The sequence below is a fragment of the Notothenia rossii genome (genome assembly GCF_949606895.1).
Source record: "Notothenia rossii genome assembly, chromosome: 9".
Lineage (NCBI taxonomy): Eukaryota > Metazoa > Chordata > Actinopteri > Perciformes > Nototheniidae > Notothenia > Notothenia rossii.
Window position 1 is genome coordinate 72,714,861 of NC_136907.1, and position 16,682 is coordinate 72,731,542.

Sequence of the window (16,682 nt, forward strand, 5' to 3'; positions counted from 1 at the left end):
TTAACATGGTCATGGTATAGAGACAATCAGAATCAGAATACGCTTATTTTATTTGTCCCAAAGAATAAGAAATGTACATTGTTACAGCAACGATTAAGTGCCTAAAGTAGAATAAAAATAAATGTGGAAATAAACACAGGAATAAATAAACACAAGAAAAGAAAAATGAATACAGGAATAAATGTGGAAATTAATACAGGAATAAATAAAGACTAGAACAAATTCATAAATAAAAGTATATAAAGTATAAATTATAAAATATAAGTTGAGAATAAAACAGAACATACATAAAATACATTTATTCAAAATAAAAATGACACGATAACAACATCCCTTACATCTTCATATCGTCTATTAAGTCCTCTCCATTTAATAGACTTTTTGTTAACCTGTTCCTATTGGTCGGATCCAACCAGCTGAAAAGGGACAGATCATGTTATATGTTGTCACTTCAACAAAAAAGTAAGATTTGGCAATATTTAGTTTGTATTTTGGAAACTTTGGGGAGTAAACTAAGCCATAATAAATGAGGGCGGAGTGGGCCCTCCTGTTTGTTCCTATAGCACGCGGAACAGAAATTCGGCACCAAAGGTTCCGTTTAAAGCTTTAGTCGGAATTATTTTGTTGGCGGAAAAGCTCCTAACGTGCCTCCATGCTCATCAGAGTAAGAATGGAAAATAAAATAAAAACAATTTGAACACAACGATTGAACTTTCAGGCTCAAAAGACATGGCTTCAAGGAGATATGGCGCGTGTGTCCTTTATCAGAGGGCCGCTGTCCTGAGGATGATGTGCAGGGTGAGTGTCATTGAACGCACCATCTTCACCATGGAGGTCAGGCAGAGAAGATTTTACAATCAGGACTGAGTTTAACACACACCTATAATTTAGCTTTGTTCACAGCTTTATTTAAAAACAAGTAAAATGTACATGAATATACATATATTTATAATATTCCTTCAATCTCCAATTACTGTTTTGCTACTCTAGATTTTGAATCGGTAGTGTACTTGAATGTAAAAACCTGCAGTTTACCTGCAGAACATGTCTGAATCTCAGTCTGAATTAAGTGATTATTAAATACCAAACAATGCAAACATGTAAAGCAGTTTATCTTTTATATATGGCAACAGGAATATTCATTGTGAATTTCTGTATATTTGTTAAAAGTTCATTTTCGATAAGATGGCTATGAATTTTTTATTACAAGTTATCTCAAGAGTATGTTTACAAAAATACATTTTTCAATTGCTTTGATGGACTGCAGTTTTTATATAAAAAAAACACAACATTGGCTCTGAAACCATCTAATTACATTTTTTGTCTGTTTATTATTTTTGTTTTAATCTATGACAATAAGTAGGTTTGTTGCCCACAAGAGCTCAAATAGGTGGTAAAGAAAAAAACATTTCTACTTATCATCCAAATCTTATGTATTTGTTTATTTGTTTGTTTATTCATTTGTTTATTTATTTGTTGTTTTATGTTTTTGTTGTGTTTGTTTTTCAATAACACATTTATTTTATTTTATTTATTTACGAAAATAGTGTTAATAATTTTTGGTGGAAGGGGTGGGGTTAAATAAGTGTTAACTTCTTCCCACCCTTTTTCAAATGTGTAATTAAGTAGATCATTTGTTTGAATATAATTTAGAGTCAGTAATATTTGTGTTTATCAATTTGACACGGCTTAAGTTTGTATAGTATAATAATTCTCATGTTTCGTTTAATTATTATTGTTATTTTTTTGTATTATTGTTTGTTTTACACATTTGAAATAAATCAAATCAAATCAAAATCCTCAGGGTATGAGTGCAGCCGCAGACCTGCAGTCCCAGGTGGATTTCCTCAAAGGAGAACCCCACAGGAATCACCCAGGTGTGACCAACCTGAAGACTCTGCGCCTCCCTGAAGAACTCCAGATGGCTGCACGGTGCATCATTCAAAGTAGGTTATGAACAGAGAGGGCAAAAGTACACACATCCTTTACTCAAGTAGAAGTACAGATACTCGTGTTCAGAAATACTCTGGTAAAAGTAGAAGTACCGACTAAACTTCTTTACTCAAGTAAAAGTAAAGAGGCTTTGAAATGTACTTAAGTCAAAAGTACCCATAACTAGCAGCTGTTTTAAAGAGAACCTGACCTCCCTTTATATTAATAGAACAATAATGTCACCAAACACACATTCAGACTAAAGGAACCAGCCTGTTTGGAAAATGTAAGAAGTAGAAAGTACAGGTATTTGTGTTCAAAATGTAAGAAGTAGTAAGTACAGGTATTTGTGTTCAAAATGTAAGAAGTAGAAAGTACAGGTATTTGTGTTCAAAATGTAAGAAGTAGAAAGTACAGGTATTTGTGTTAGAAATGTAAGAAGTAGAAAGTACAGGTATTTGTGTTCAAAATGTAAGAAGTAAAAGTAAAAAGTCGTCAGAAAAATAAGTAGTGGAGTAAAGTACTGATACCAGAAACATGTACTTAAGTACAGTAACGAAGTATTTGTACTCCACTACTTCCCACCTCTGGTAACTTGTGATTATATGGAGGAAGCGATAAATCTATATTTCCAGATAAACACTGACTGTTACATGCATGCGTATAAATACAGAGTAATCATATTAGGAAAATAGTAACATTTAAAAAAATGTTAGCTCGTATGCGTCTAATTCTCAATTATTATTTATTAGACCATGCATTTGTCTATCAAAAATAGTTTTGTTTAATTTGTTTGATTTTAAGTATACATTATATTAATTCTGTGCCTCAGCCAAAGGACAAAAGTTATTTTCCCCCATTTTACTCCCCTAGACCGAGTCTGTATCTCTCGCCTGAAGGGGTAAGAAGTAGAAAGTACAGGTATTTGTCTTACAAATGTAAGAAGTACAAATAAAAAGTAGGGGAGTAAAGTACTGATACCAGAACAATATACTTAAGTACAGTAACAAAGTATTTGTACTCCGCTACTTCCCACCTCTGGTTATGACTATAGCTATATCAGTTTGCATATCAACTGTTTCCATAGATGCACTGTGTGACTCTTTGATCTCTCCACATGTAGGAGCTGAGGTGCCTCGGCTGGCTGACAGAGCTCACAGCCTCACAAACTTCCTGTGGAGCAGGAAAAGTCCAGTGTTAGAGTCATCTCTGAGGAAGAGAGCTGTGAAACTGGAGAAAGAACTCTGGGAGAAAGAGATGGATAAGAAAGCAGGTAGCTGTCATACTAGTTAATGAAATAGTAATGGATTTTAAATGATGATATAATGAAGCAGCTGGAGAAGTGAATGTGCTTCTACTTTACAGATATAGATGAACAGCTACTGGAAGACCGCATCAGGAAAAAAGTGTTCTCAGAGCTAAAGAAAACCACATATCACTGGAAGACCACAAAGTAACTATTTGCTTTTATCTACAAATTATTTTATAGATATATTAAAATGAGAAATGTGATCAGAAAAAACATTAATTGATTAAATTACTTTCAATAATGGAGCATTTATAAGCATTTTTTACCCAAGAGAAGACAGTGGGTGTTTCTCAATGTGGAGGAAGGATGCTCAAGAGCCACTATTTCAAGCATACTACGTCATCGAGTGCCGCCGAAGGACTGTTCCAATGTCCAGTATACTTGGAATTCTACCGAGGCCGGCGCACTTCGCAGCGAGACATTTCGAGGCTGCACATGTGTAGACTCCGCGGTCTTAAAATCCCCACAATGCTTTGCGCACGGACCAATTTCCAAATCTTTGGCGGAAATAGCGCTCCATTTAAGGCGGGGCCTCGCATATGACGCACAGCTGCACACCTGTTAGCCTGTTCCACCATTCTTTGTTTTCCGAGGCTAGGAAGAATTCTTGCCTCGCTTCTGAAGCAAGTGACTACCAAGCAAGCGTCCTCGACATTGAGAAACACCCACTGTATGAGTATAAATTGTTTTAAAACTATTTATATACCTAAGGCACATTGCCAACTTATTTCAATTTATCATATTGACACTAGCCTTATATAAAGTTTCGTATATTTATTTTTTATTTCAAAATCTTATTTGGGTATATAATACAGACATACGGTGTGCAACGGTTTTCCCTCTCTGCTGTTAAATGTTGGAGGAGGTGATTTTGAGACAAGTCCCTGCACAGCTCCCTCTCTGTGTTGCAGGTATGATGAAGAGCTGGGCGTGGTGTACATGGCGTCTCGGCTGGCTGGCGGCTATGCAGCAGTCAAGAGAGCTTTGAACGAGGTAAGGAACAATTGGAGAAGATCAAAGGCTTGCTGACGTGTGCATACCAGGGCTGTCGGCTTTCGCACGGAAAAATACAAAATAAATCTTGTTATTTGTGAGTTATGTTTTTCTGGATGTGTTCAGAGTCAGAGCTTTACTTGTTCTGTCCTTAATGGCAATTTGCTTTAATCCCTTCAGATAAAGAAGAAGGATTCCTCTTTTGCCCCTCAGTCGCTCCTGGATTTTGGTTCAGGGTTAGGAACAGTTGTTTGGTTAGTATTAATTATTAATGTATTTGTTTATTCCACACGTGGCAGTTCTTTTAAAACAAAACATGTACACTTATATATATATATTTTTTTTAAAGCGCATGGTGGAAAGGAGCAGGGAGAAGAACATCTTATTTTCCTGCCCCTTCTTATAAAAAATAAAAATAATTAAATAACCATAAAAAAGTTAAAATAAAAGCAATATTCTTTCAGTCACAGTTGCTTACAAATACTGAAACATGAAACCAGAACACAATCAAAAGTCAACTTCATACTGTGTAAATAAGCTTTCTTTATACATGTTCTTAAACATAACAGTGTTCTCACTGCCCTTTAAATCATTCGGCAAAGAACTCCACTTCTTTACGCCTACTACAGTATGAAACACTGGCGCACCTTAAAAAGAGTTTTCATGTAAATTAGAAGATTGTAAGTCATATAAAATCTCTCTCTGTCTCCCCCTCAGGGCGTCACACTCTTACTGGGGCGACTCCTTGAAGGAGATGGTGTGTGTGGACAGCTCGGGGCCGATGAACGTCCTGGCAGAGCGACTTCTCAAAGGTACAAACACAGACTGTTATATCAGCTCTGATTTATTTAGGGCTTTGGTCAAAACGTTGAAGAGACAATCTATTTTTTTTTTTTTATATATATATATATAATTGTTTTGTTTTAACAGGATGAGTGAGGGTACAATTACAATTACATTACATTCAAGATCTCATGATACCAAGAAATTAATTGGGAACAACATATGACTAATTAAATGAGATAGTACTAATTAATACTTCATCCCCACTCAATTTTTCAAAACAAACAAACCTCCTCTGCCTCCCTTCCCAAACTAACACACACACACACACACACACACACACACACACACACACACACACACACACACACACACACACACACACACACACACACACACACACACACACACACACACACACACACACACACACACACACACAGCCTCGTAAATCTTGTTCTATATTTCGTTGAATTGTTTTTCCTTGCTCCTGTCTATCTTGATGAGAACCTAAGCATGTGTTTTTCGTGTTGAGCAGGTGATGAAGAAAGAGCGGAACCTCACATCAAACAAGTTTATTTCCGACAGTTCCTCCCTGTCTCTCCTAAGGTAAAACACTTTAGTTTTTTGCAACAGAAAAACACCGTCTGTGTTAAGTTCAGTTTAAGGGTTTCTTTTTGAACTATCAAAATGTCAAGATCCAAACAAATCAGATTCTTGCTGTATATAAGCAAACATTGAGATTAAAGTCAAATGAGAAGACAGACATGTATTCATTATTTTGGAATTTGAGGCAATCGGGCCTGGATAGTAAACGTTCCAATTTAAAAGTCTTTACATTTGATGTTTAAGAATTGTTGGAACCGTGCAAACACGTTGCATCGTTAGAATTCCTTCTTTACAGTTAGTTGTGTGTTTATATTTCGGCGTCAATTATATTACTGTACATCCTTTAAGGACAAGGAGCCCTGACAGTTGTTGTTTCTGCTCCAGGTGCAGTTTGACTTGGTGGTGGCAGCCTTCACTCTGTCGGAGCTCCTGAATGTGAAGGAGCGAGAGGACACGGTGTCAACTCTGTGGAGGAAGACCAGCTCCTACCTGGTTCGTTAAAATAAAGACTTCACCTTGAGATGAAGCGAACTATTGTTGTCCTTGCACATTTAGTGAATATCATCTCAGTATTTCTGTGTAAATCGCAACTTGTCTTCAAAACTATTCTGGTAACTAGAAACATTATCTTACATAAAAACATTTGATTATGCTTTTTTCATCATTTATTTTGCAGGTGTTGGTGGAAAATGGGACTAAAGAGGGCCATCAGATGCTTATGGAGGCCAGAGACACGTTATTGAAGGTAGTCAAATACAACATGACACTTCAACATCTCCAAGAGGAATTTCGTTTGTTACTTCTCTGTAAATGATTTGATGCAATTAATGAAAGCAATATGATGACCTGGAGTTCTTTATCTCCAGAAACAAGACAAGATTGTCCATGACATCAGACCAGCAGCAGTGTTTGCTCCGGTACGCTCAAATCTCAGATGATTAAAACATCACGGCATCTCTCAACCATTTTACAGTATTTGCTCTCTTTTTGTTTTGTCTCTCTAGTGTCCTCACGAGCGGACCTGTCCTAAACTGGCCTCTGCGATCACCACACCCTGCAACTTCAATCAGATGTACCAACCTCTGCCTCTGCCCGGGGTAACATCAAGCTCTTGACCTCAGTAGGAGATAGGAGACGCATATATGGATTCCACTTTTTAATTAAAGGTCCCCTATTATACTTTTTTTCATCAAAAAAGGTCTCAGATATATACAAACATGTCTCTTACCTCATTCACACCAACGCAACTCCGGTTCAAGCTCCGTGCTAGAGCTTTTCAGGTTCAGAACCGGTTCTTCGGTTTAGCTGTGGCTCTTTTCACACCGCCCAGAGTCCGACTGGTGCTGCGTCGTTGCGTCATCGTTTGCGTCATGACGTAACCGTTTGCGTGCCTGCTTCATAAAGCCAAACCGCGCGGAAACCCCTCACAGCTCACACGGACAACAACAACAATGGCCGATTGTGCTCCAGCTTCCTCTGTACCTCTTTGGAAGACTAGATTCCCAGTAGGTAGCTGGTCTCTTCAGTGGACCACTGCTGCTTTTTAAGTTTCTCCATCGTTGTGTACAAACTGGATAAAACGCCGGCTTTTTGTTGTTGTTCAGGAGTTGACCCCGCCCCTGCCCCTGCCCCCGCCTCGACGTAAGCGTGACGTATGCGGTGCTTTTGCTCTGGCCGGACAATTTTTTGGTGCTTGAAACGAACCGGATTCCGGAGCTAAGAGGCTGCTCCGCTGCGGTGTGAACAGGAAAACCCGGTGCTTTTCAAGCTCCAGCTCCGAACCGGCCCTGAAACACCGTTGGTGTGAATGAGGTATCTGAAGTGTTTGGCTCGAAACACCAAACAGATCATTGCAGCATTACCCATAATCCCCTCTGTTTCAGCCCTGTTTCAAAAGTGATGATTCTCTGTCTGTTGCTTTAGATGAAAATAAGGAGCCCCTCCCCACGCCCCTCTGAGAGAGATTTGGTTACAAAGAACACAATGGTGCTCTAGAAGGAGATTCAAGTGATAAGGTGGGGGGGGGGGGGTACCTTGGTTGCTGATTGGCTAATGGTTACACAAGCCAAAACATCGTTATGACATCACAAAGTGGCCAAAATCTGATCAGCTTGTTTTCTGATAGGTTTTTATATAAATGGATCTGGACAAAAAGAGAGAGAATCTTTTTTCCTGAAACTTTCAGAGTCTCTTTCCACAGAGGGGACACATGTTGATGTAGAAGAGACATGAACAAGTAGATTTTGTATAATAGGTGACCTTTAATGAATTCCTTTTTTCAGCGCAATGAGCGGCAGACGGAGAAGTTCAGCTACCTGATTCTGGCTCGGACAGAGCTGGGGGGCATAGAGCCTAAAGACGTGGATTGGGGCAGGCTGATCTCTCCGGTGAAGCGCAGAACGAGACACGTGCACTGTCGGATGTGCTGCCCCGACGGAAAACTGCAACACCTGGTGGTGACGGCACGGAAACAGAGCAGGTAAAAGTCCCACATACGTAAAAACTTATCGATAGGAGCAGCATACAAGCTTTTGATGGGGAGCCAAAGCTTGGGATCAATTAGTCAGAAGTTTTAACTGCAGCAGCAAATAGCGGGGGTTTCCCTGCCTATGAAACAATTGTGGAATGTCTATTATTGGGTTTATTATCAAATGTAAGGTACAGAAAAACGTCAAAAGAAACAAAGAATAATGTTCTTATACTAGTCGCCTAGTGCCGGGTATTGATTGAATTTGATTTAGTCGGGCCAATACCTTAAGTTAGTGATACAAATTAGTGATGTTACGTTCGTGAACAATCCGATTCTTTTGAACGGCTCTTTGGTACGAACAAAGGGAACCGAGTCGTACTTGGTGAGAGCCGTTCTTTTTATCGTTGGTTCACTGCCTGCCATAAATCCACTCGCCTTTAAAGGAACTTGCTTTCCTGAATGCACATTAGCCGTAGATGATGGCATAACGCTGCTTGAGTAGTATTTTGGCTGGCTGAGAGATGTAGCAAGTTTCTGGCAATACAGTCAATTATCCTGGTGATTATTTCGCAGATAAACCTATTAGCCCCGCCCTCTTAAAAAAAACGTCCCTTTTGAACGGCTCTCGGAAAGGAACGAAGCCATAAGATCCGGCTCCCTTCAAAGAGCCGTAATTCCATCACTAATCAATTTTAAATAAGAAAATAAGCCAAACTTTTCAAATGTTGCTCAAACACAAACAGCTTCTCAAGAACCTTTCCTAAATAAAATAATTATCTAAAATTGGTCATTTGTCAGATCAAAGTTTTAGGGAACAAGACCACAAATCAACCAAATATTGACGACACAGTTCTGACTTATGGTACGTCTCAAATGAACTGAAAATTGTTTTATTTCCGTCCATCAGAGACGTGTACCGCTGCGCCCGGAGCAGCGACTGGGGAGATCGACTGCCGATGCTTCAGGGAGACGATGAGGACGCAGAGAGTGATTCAGAGCGATGATTCAGCTACAAAGAGACTCAAACTTTATACTTTTGAAACAATGGAAACACTCCAAAATTGTTGACGAAAGACTCAGAAATCAGCTTTTAGTTGTACAGAACATGTGCGTTTCCTCACTGACTGACTCATTTGACAACCTCTGACTACTTTAATAAAGAAATCACAACATACTTTAAACTGCTTTATTGTGCAACACCTTAAACAAATCTGAACCCATGTCTTGTAACAAGTATTCTGTCATTTTCCCTTCTGAGCGCTTCAGTATTTCAGAATAAAACTCATAGATAATTATCACTTTACTGAAATCATTCTGAAGTTCAAAAACACCACTGACTGGGAAACACAAAGACAAGTGGTATATTGTAAAGACCACATTTCAAAATGTTACCTTACATTTTTGTCATGCAATGTAGAGATGTATGCACACCTGTATTTGTGTGCCGAGTAAGTGATATCTTTTTTTAATGCTTAGTATTTACAAACTGGAAAAATCGGATTTATGAACTGGTCTTGATTTGAGCTGACACCATTTGTTTAAATCTTGTAATCCATTAAATATGAGCACACATTTACAGAAAGTTCTTAGTCAGCCCTTTCCTTCAACATCTGTTAACTCCCAACGATCTCTTTCAGGGCTGAGGTCAGATCTGGGAACTTGTACTGAAAGCCGGCCTCTTGAGTCCTCTTTGGTATGACTTTCTGGCCCTCCATGAGGACCACGGCCCTCTCAGAGCCCATTAAGGTATTCATGACGAAGGCAGGCACAGGGAAGATGGTGGGCCTCCTCAGCACTCGGCCCAGCTCTTTAGTGAACTCCAGGTTGGTGTTCAGAGCGGGCGCCACACCGTTGAACACTTGTTGTGAGGGCGAGGGGGGATCGGCAGGGGGCTCCAGAGCGTGGGCGATGAGTCCTGCCAGGTCCGAGACGTGGATCCAGGGGAACGGCTGCCGTCCGGACCCCAGGGTGCCCCCCAGGCCGAGCCAAAAGGGGAGCAGCATCTGCTTCATGGCACCACCATCACGGCCTAAAACTGCCCCTGGAGGAGGAATGGATGTTTCAGATGACAGTATAGGCATCTCATACATACATGTACAACATACACATTCCCACAGGCCATTAGACTGAACTGAACTTTTGAAAGACTGCAGGTACACAAATATCCTTATGATATATTATCTGATTTTGAAGAACAACATCAAACAAAGCATCCACTGCAACAGCGACATCCACAGATATATGAACTCACTAGTTTCCCTGGGTTATAAGTAATTGTTGTTAACTGGAAAAATGTGCCTGTTTGCTGACACTTCAATATATTATTAATGTGAATTAAACTTAAGACGGTTTTCTACTGGATCTTATGCAGGGGTTGTTTTACGTACCAGCCCTGATGATGACTTGTTTGGTGGTTGTCACGTTATCAGGAAGAAAAGCCGAGCCCTCCCACTCCTTCACCAGTTTGGAGAGGATGTCAAATGGTGTCCATTCACTCTCTTCTGTGTACTCAGCTGTCAGACTGGGCTTGTAACAAGCTATGGATCAAAAGGAGACATTATAAATACACAACAACACATGTTAATGACAGTATACTTAAATATACAGTTTTGTTATGAGGCAGAAACTCACCTACTCCCGATACCACGACCCAGGAGTGAGGAGGATTGGGGGAAGCAGCAATGGCTTGAGCCAGGGATTTCGTAGAGTCAATACGACTGGAGAATAAATCCTTTTTATAGCTTTCATTCCACCTGAGACCACAAATAAAAACTGATCAGGTTGAGATCCAGTATCAACAGTCAAACTTATTCTGTATGGAATTTTCCCAATCACAATTTCCATTTATATCCATGTTTAGTGAATCAATACACGAGGACGAAAAAACGTTATCAGGAAATTCAAAGCAGGACAAAACCCTTTGTGATCAAAAGTATGCAGATATCAAAGCTATGGATTTCTGAACCACTTTTTTAAAAGCTATTCTCTTTATTTTTGCCTATAACAGCCTCCACTCTTCTGGGAAAACAGATTTTAGAACCCGGTTGCAGAGATTTACAACAAATATCCTAAGAAGTCTGCTCTGAATCTTTGTGATAAGCTCTCACTCGTAGTGCTTCCTAAAATACATAACATGTCACTTGTTAGATGCTTTTATCCAAAGCAACTTACATACTGAATACTGTGGGCAATCCCCACAGGAGCAATTTGGGGTGAAGTGTCTTGCCCAGGGACACAACGACATGCTGACTGCAGTGGGGTTTGAACCTGTACCACACGCCTCCCTAAATTTATTGGCTAAAGTCACTGCTTTGTACAGGCCAATCCCGAACAATAACGTATGCAAACATTTAACCATTTAGTGTATTAGCTACTGAAATAGTGTAGTTGTATTAGTAGTGGTTGTCGCTTCTTCTTTTTGTATTGCTCACCATCGTAGAGGGTTCATTAGATTCTCTCCAGCCAGGTTGACGGCACCCTCGCATGGTGGGAGGCCATGAGACTCCAACTCCCCCTGCAGATGTAGAGAAGAAAATAAATGTATGAATGACTCCGGATATAGATACAGTAATATTGATCTGCAATTAGGCGACATTGTGTGCCTTGAAAGGCGCTTAAAAAATATAATGCATTATAACTATCTTCAATAAAGCCAATTAAATAAATACAACAATTCAACAGACGATTTTTCTCACGATAAGAGATGAAATTGGTCCCTACTGTTTGACTACAATTCTGAATTGACTACAGATCATACCCATGTTATTTTCCCAGGGCCAGGCTGGCGAGATATCACTGTGACCTCATGACCTTTGTTTTTCAGCAGGCGAGTAAGTTCTCGTCCAACGAAGCCAGATCCCCCTCCTACAGGGCAGAACATATAAATAAATGATCATAACAACAGAGGAACTAAAGAGGCACACATTATCAGTTACCATTAATGAGAGAGAATATGGTTTAGTAAACATTTACACAAGTTTTAATCACATTGGCTGCTTTATTGTGTTTTTTGGAACTAGAATACAAACTAATATTTAGAGGGTTTCTTAACATTTCACTTCCCTGCCTGGTAATGTTTCTTAAAACTGTAGATCTTAGAATAGACTTTCTAGGATCGTGTCAATTGCAAGCTAAATTGTTTGCATCCCCAAAAACCCTTGACTCAGCTATTTACAGGAAAGATGAAGAAATCCAGCAGAATATCTTTCATGATGAATTTCAAATTAACTGTTTTCATGTGTAATATGACCTTGTCTATGTGTGTGTTTTATTCACTGCTTGTTCGATTTTTGTTTGGAAAAAGGTACGCAAAGATACATTTTCACTCTAAGAGAAATTCAGTATATATTTGCTCTATTTATACAAAAAGTATTGGAAACAATACATTTATTGAAGTCATGTAATTGTGCCAGTGCGCATGCGTACTAGACATGCTTACAAAACAGGACTTTAGCACAGTTAGCAACAATTACAAACACAGTGACAGTTTTCTAGGTGTAATCAAATAGTTGACACGCTTGAATAGCTGTAGTTTTCTGCACGCACATAATGCACACGTACTAACTACTTATATATTGAAATGATACTTGCAAAGCTAACATTAGCTAACAGATAGCTGGTAACGTTATGTCACTTTGACCTTTCCGAAGCGACTTTATAAAACGATATATGTATTAAATAACGTACATACCTATTAAAACTCTCATCCTTGTTGATTTCCCCTCCAAATTATGAATGAAAAAGCTAAACGACACAGCAGGTTACAGTTTCCTTCACTGTGTAGCAGTCAGTGAGTTGTGTCTCGCTTTTTGGACAAACAGGGCTTCCGTAGATATGGAGATGCGTCATTTTGTAGTTGAATTATTATTTGTTGTCCCATCTGTTTATTGGTTTCAAGAAAAGACCAACACGTTAATTTCCAAAGTCGAAAAAGGAACACACAATATATATGAAAGGTTACAGGCTACAAGAATAAATAGCAGGCATGTGATGATCAGTAATAGACTGTTTAGAATAACGAAGAACATAGTAAACAGAGTTATAACATATTAAAATACCTCAGAAATAAATAAAACAGCTAATGGCATCTTCCAATAATTCTAAGGCATTAGAAATTGTATAAATGTATTTAGGTGATTTCTTTTTCACACACTTTGCAGTACAGTGCTAGTGTTCTCTTTAAAAAATAACAAGGATTTTGTATTCATGAAGTAATAATAACCCCTAAATATGCATTAACCTGAATCTGTGGTTTTTGATTTATGTTGACATTTGTTTTTATAAGGCTTTTGTATGGACTACTGCACCAGGACCGGAAGTTGCCTGTTTCCAAACACGTGGTTTTGATAAGCAGATAAATAGAGCCTCGGCTTCGTTAACAACTTCTCTTCCTTGCTGCTGTGAAGCAGTCAGGACGTGTTGAAGCTGGGAGACAAGAACAACATGCGTGAAGCTTCAACAAAGGTATTTATTAATCTTTGGTCTGATATTAGTTTGTTTATATCGCAGTTGAGGTGTTTTATGTACCTGCTTGTCGCTGTTTGCTGCGGTTATTTCCGCATAGATGGTGTGTTAGCTCTGTGGCTTCAGAGGACCGCATGGTCTGTGGCAACGAGCCGAGGAGGCCTCTTATTCCAGAGTAGTTGATATTTGAAATTGGATAAAAACATCTTTACTAGTTGCCTTACTACCTATAACATGATATTATTTCATTTTTGTAATGGTATGTTTTGTTATTGGCCACTTGTGTGGACCATGAAGAGCTGTGGTTGAGAAATCTGCACTGTATTTAAAGTTTACTAGAATTACATTAATTATTTTACTAGTGCAATTGGCAGACCTTCAAATGTCACTTTTTCGAGATATTGTGCACTCAATGGACGGTTTACACCTTGCTGTAACAGTGCTTCAATGTAGCTTATATTTTGTTATAACTTTTTTTAAAGATATTTCATGCTTAACTTTGAGATTATGTGTTGAGATATGTTTCTAATAGTCTGAACTAACATTAGGCTTTCTGTATAAGGCAATGCTTCTTAGCGGCACCACCCACAAACTAGATCCTCCAGATAAAAACTGAACGTTACTCTCGCGTTGAACTGCATGTGCAACATGACAAATAAGTTGTAGACAACTAGAAAAATGAACCATGCAAACTTAAACAGTTGCTATGCATCCCAGTCAAACCTTAATGATGATTTGCATGTGAGTCCGTGTTTCACCTGAAACTCATGATTATTATTTCACTGCGCTGATGGGTTTGACAAAACGGAACCTAGTGAGGATGTTTTATTGTATTACGAACTGAGACTAATCTGTAATTTCTTTTTTTCTTTTTTAAAGGATTTACGAACCAGGACTAAAGGAATCTTGCTAAGGTCAGTATCCGTCTTGTTGGATAATGGATATATCTGCACTTTACCACGTGTGGTTGCACACTCTGCTGTCATTTTACTTAATCCATAGAGGCTTAAGTAATGCTTTAGATAAGGATGCACCAATCAGGCATTTTCTGACTTTCCCTAACTTTGTTGAACACAATGTTGAAGGGGTTCACAAATGGTTTAATTAAATTGTGGATAAGAAAGCAATTGGTGCTTTTTACCTGAAGTACATCTGTGTGGATTAAGTTGACACATTTCTGTATAAAAGCTTTGGTTCTGCATCATACCGTCAAACCTTAATGATGATTTGCATGTGAGTCCGTGTTTCACCTGATACTCATGATTATTATTTCACTGCGCTGATGGGTTTGACGATGCAGGAACTAGAGAGGATGTTTCATTGAATTGCAAACTGAGACTTATCTCTTGTGGTTTTCATGTATTGTTCTTAGGATTGAAGAGCCTGGAATGGATGCATCTTGATAAGGTTGGTATAGAACAGGGATGGCAAACATACGGCCCGCGGGCCAGATCCGGCCCGGGAAGCATTTCAGCTTGGCCCACGGAGCTGAAGGACTTTGCTAAGTAGGCTGTGAGAGGAGGAAAAAAAACTGCTATTTTGAATCCTTCCACTAGTGGGCGCACTACCGCACCGGTACCAGTGAGAGCGCAGCCAGACTGTAAAACAAGTGATGAGTAAGAGTAGTGAATGCAGTCAATAACCTCTGACACCCTCATCCCCAAATGTCTCTGTCAAAAAAGAGAAAAGTGGACACGGAGTGCCGAGTTTTCCAAGAAAAATGGACTGCATCCTATTTTTTTACAGAGGTAAATGGAAAACCTGTATGCTTGGTGTGTTCGCAGCAAGTTGCTGTGCTCAAAGAATATAATATTCGCCGCCATTATGAGACTCACCATGGAAAGAAATACGACTGCTTGCAAGGACAACGGAGAAAAGAAAAGATAAATGACCTGCTATCAGGTCTAAAGAAACAACAGGCCATTTTTACCCGGAGCCGAGATATAAGTGACGCAGCAGTGAAAGCCAGCTATCTCATCGCTAACGAAATAGCATCAGCCTCAAAGCCATACTCTGAGGGTGAGTTTGTGAAAACATGCATGCTGAAGGCTGCAGAAATGGTGTGCCCTGAGAAGCGACAGGCTTTTGCCAACATTAGTCTAACGAGGAATACAGTGAAGGATAGGATTGCCAATCTTTCAGCAGATTTGGATAGCCAGAAAAAAACAAAAGTCAAGTCATTCGTAGCATTTTCAGTTGCAATCGATGAGAGCACTGACATTACAGATGTTGCTCAACTGGCCATATTCATTCGTGGTGTTGATGAGACTTTGACGGTCACCGAAGAGTTCCTTGAGTTGGTTCCTATGACAGACACCACTAAAGCGGATGACATTGTTAGCGCTCTCGTTGAAGCACTGGACAGGGTTGGAGTGGACTGGACCCGTGCTGTCAGTCTGGCTACAGACGGCGCGCCATCAATGATTGGGAAAAAAGCAGGTGTTGCAACGAAATTCAGGGAGAAAGTACAAGCAGCAAATGGAGGAGATCGTTTTTGGACATTCCACTGTATTTTGCACCAGGAGGCATTGTGTTGCAAGTCGTTAAAAATGGATCACGTCATGAAAGTGGTTGTTCAAACGGTTAATTTCATCCGAGCCAGAGGGCTGAATCACCGTCAGTTCGACAGCCTCCTCAGTGATAAAGACATCACCTGTAGCCTACCATATCACACTGAAGTAAGGTGGTTGAGCCGAGGTGCCGTGCTGAAGCGTTTTTCTGATCTACGCGAGGAAATTGGACAGTTCATGGAGAAAAAGGGTAAGCCAGTGCATGAATTAAAAAACCCAGAATGGCTGCAGGACCTTGCATTTATGGTGGATATTTCAGAGCACTTGAATAATCTGAACATAACGATGCAAGGTCGCAAAAAAGTTGTCACAGAATATTATGACAGCATAAGCGCATTTAAGTTGAAGCTGGCTTTGTGGGAGACACAGCTGTCAAGTGGTGACTCTGCTCATTTCCCTCATCTAAGAAATGTGCATACGACCGGAGTTACTTCTGACATGAGACGGTACAAAGACAAAATTACGGAATTGCTGCGGGAGTTTGAGCGGCGGTTTCAGGTCTTTGGTGAGCTTGAGACAGAGTTTGCAGTTTTTCGCTCGCCATTTGCAGTTA

General features: G+C 39.5%; 3 protein-coding genes across 3 annotated transcripts in view; 2 read left to right on the forward strand and 1 right to left on the reverse strand.

Annotated features, from left to right (window-relative positions):
- The first annotated feature begins 615 nt into the window (after positions 1–615).
- mettl17 (methyltransferase like 17) lies at positions 616–9,271 on the forward strand. Its single transcript, XM_079649247.1, has 14 exons — positions 616–798; positions 1,805–1,946; positions 3,056–3,205; positions 3,298–3,385; positions 4,153–4,234; positions 4,415–4,488; positions 4,952–5,046; positions 5,556–5,626; positions 6,011–6,118; positions 6,303–6,371; positions 6,493–6,543; positions 6,631–6,723; positions 7,909–8,105; positions 9,004–9,271. Exons 1-14 carry the CDS (start codon positions 730–732, stop codon positions 9,098–9,100), a joined length of 1,386 nt encoding a protein of 461 aa, XP_079505373.1. The 5' UTR covers positions 616–729; the 3' UTR covers positions 9,101–9,271.
- On the reverse strand, positions 9,269–12,918 carry sdr39u1 (short chain dehydrogenase/reductase family 39U, member 1). Its single transcript, XM_079649248.1, has 6 exons — positions 12,787–12,918; positions 11,854–11,960; positions 11,528–11,610; positions 10,728–10,849; positions 10,484–10,633; positions 9,269–10,137 (listed from the first exon to the last, which is right to left on the reverse strand). The coding sequence occupies exons 1-6, from the start codon at positions 12,800–12,802 to the stop codon at positions 9,710–9,712; spliced, it is 906 nt and encodes a 301-aa protein (XP_079505374.1). The 5' UTR covers positions 12,803–12,918; the 3' UTR covers positions 9,269–9,709.
- A 513-nt stretch (positions 12,919–13,431) lies between these two features.
- Positions 13,432–16,682, forward strand: part of nfatc4 (nuclear factor of activated T cells 4) — a 37,110-nt gene continuing 33,859 nt past the window's right edge. Inside the window, exons 1-3 of the mRNA XM_079650089.1 lie at positions 13,432–13,559; positions 14,439–14,473; positions 14,932–14,966. The gene's annotated coding sequence lies outside the window, so the exon portion shown is untranslated. The remainder of the gene's footprint in view (positions 13,560–14,438; positions 14,474–14,931; positions 14,967–16,682) is intronic.

What these genes read in the sequence shown, in the direction of transcription:
- mettl17 (XM_079649247.1), top strand. Translation starts at nt 730, where the DNA reads ATGGCTTCAAGGAGATATGGCGCGTGTGTCCTTTATCAGAGGGCCGCT. An exon ending in GGGTTAGGAACAGTTGTTTG is followed by an intron (nt 4,489 to 4,951) that starts GTTAGTATTAAT and finishes TCTCCCCCTCAG; the next exon opens with GGCGTCACACTCTTACTGGG. An exon ending in CCAGAGACACGTTATTGAAG is followed by an intron (nt 6,372 to 6,492) that starts GTAGTCAAATAC and finishes CTTTATCTCCAG; the next exon opens with AAACAAGACAAGATTGTCCA.
- sdr39u1 (XM_079649248.1), bottom strand. An exon ending in GGTCGTGGTATCGGGAGTAG is followed by an intron (nt 10,634 to 10,727) that starts GTGAGTTTCTGC and finishes TTTGATCCATAG; the next exon opens with CTTGTTACAAGCCCAGTCTG. An exon ending in ACAAGTCATCATCAGGGCTG is followed by an intron (nt 10,138 to 10,483) that starts GTACGTAAAACA and finishes TTCCTCCTCCAG; the next exon opens with GGGCAGTTTTAGGCCGTGAT.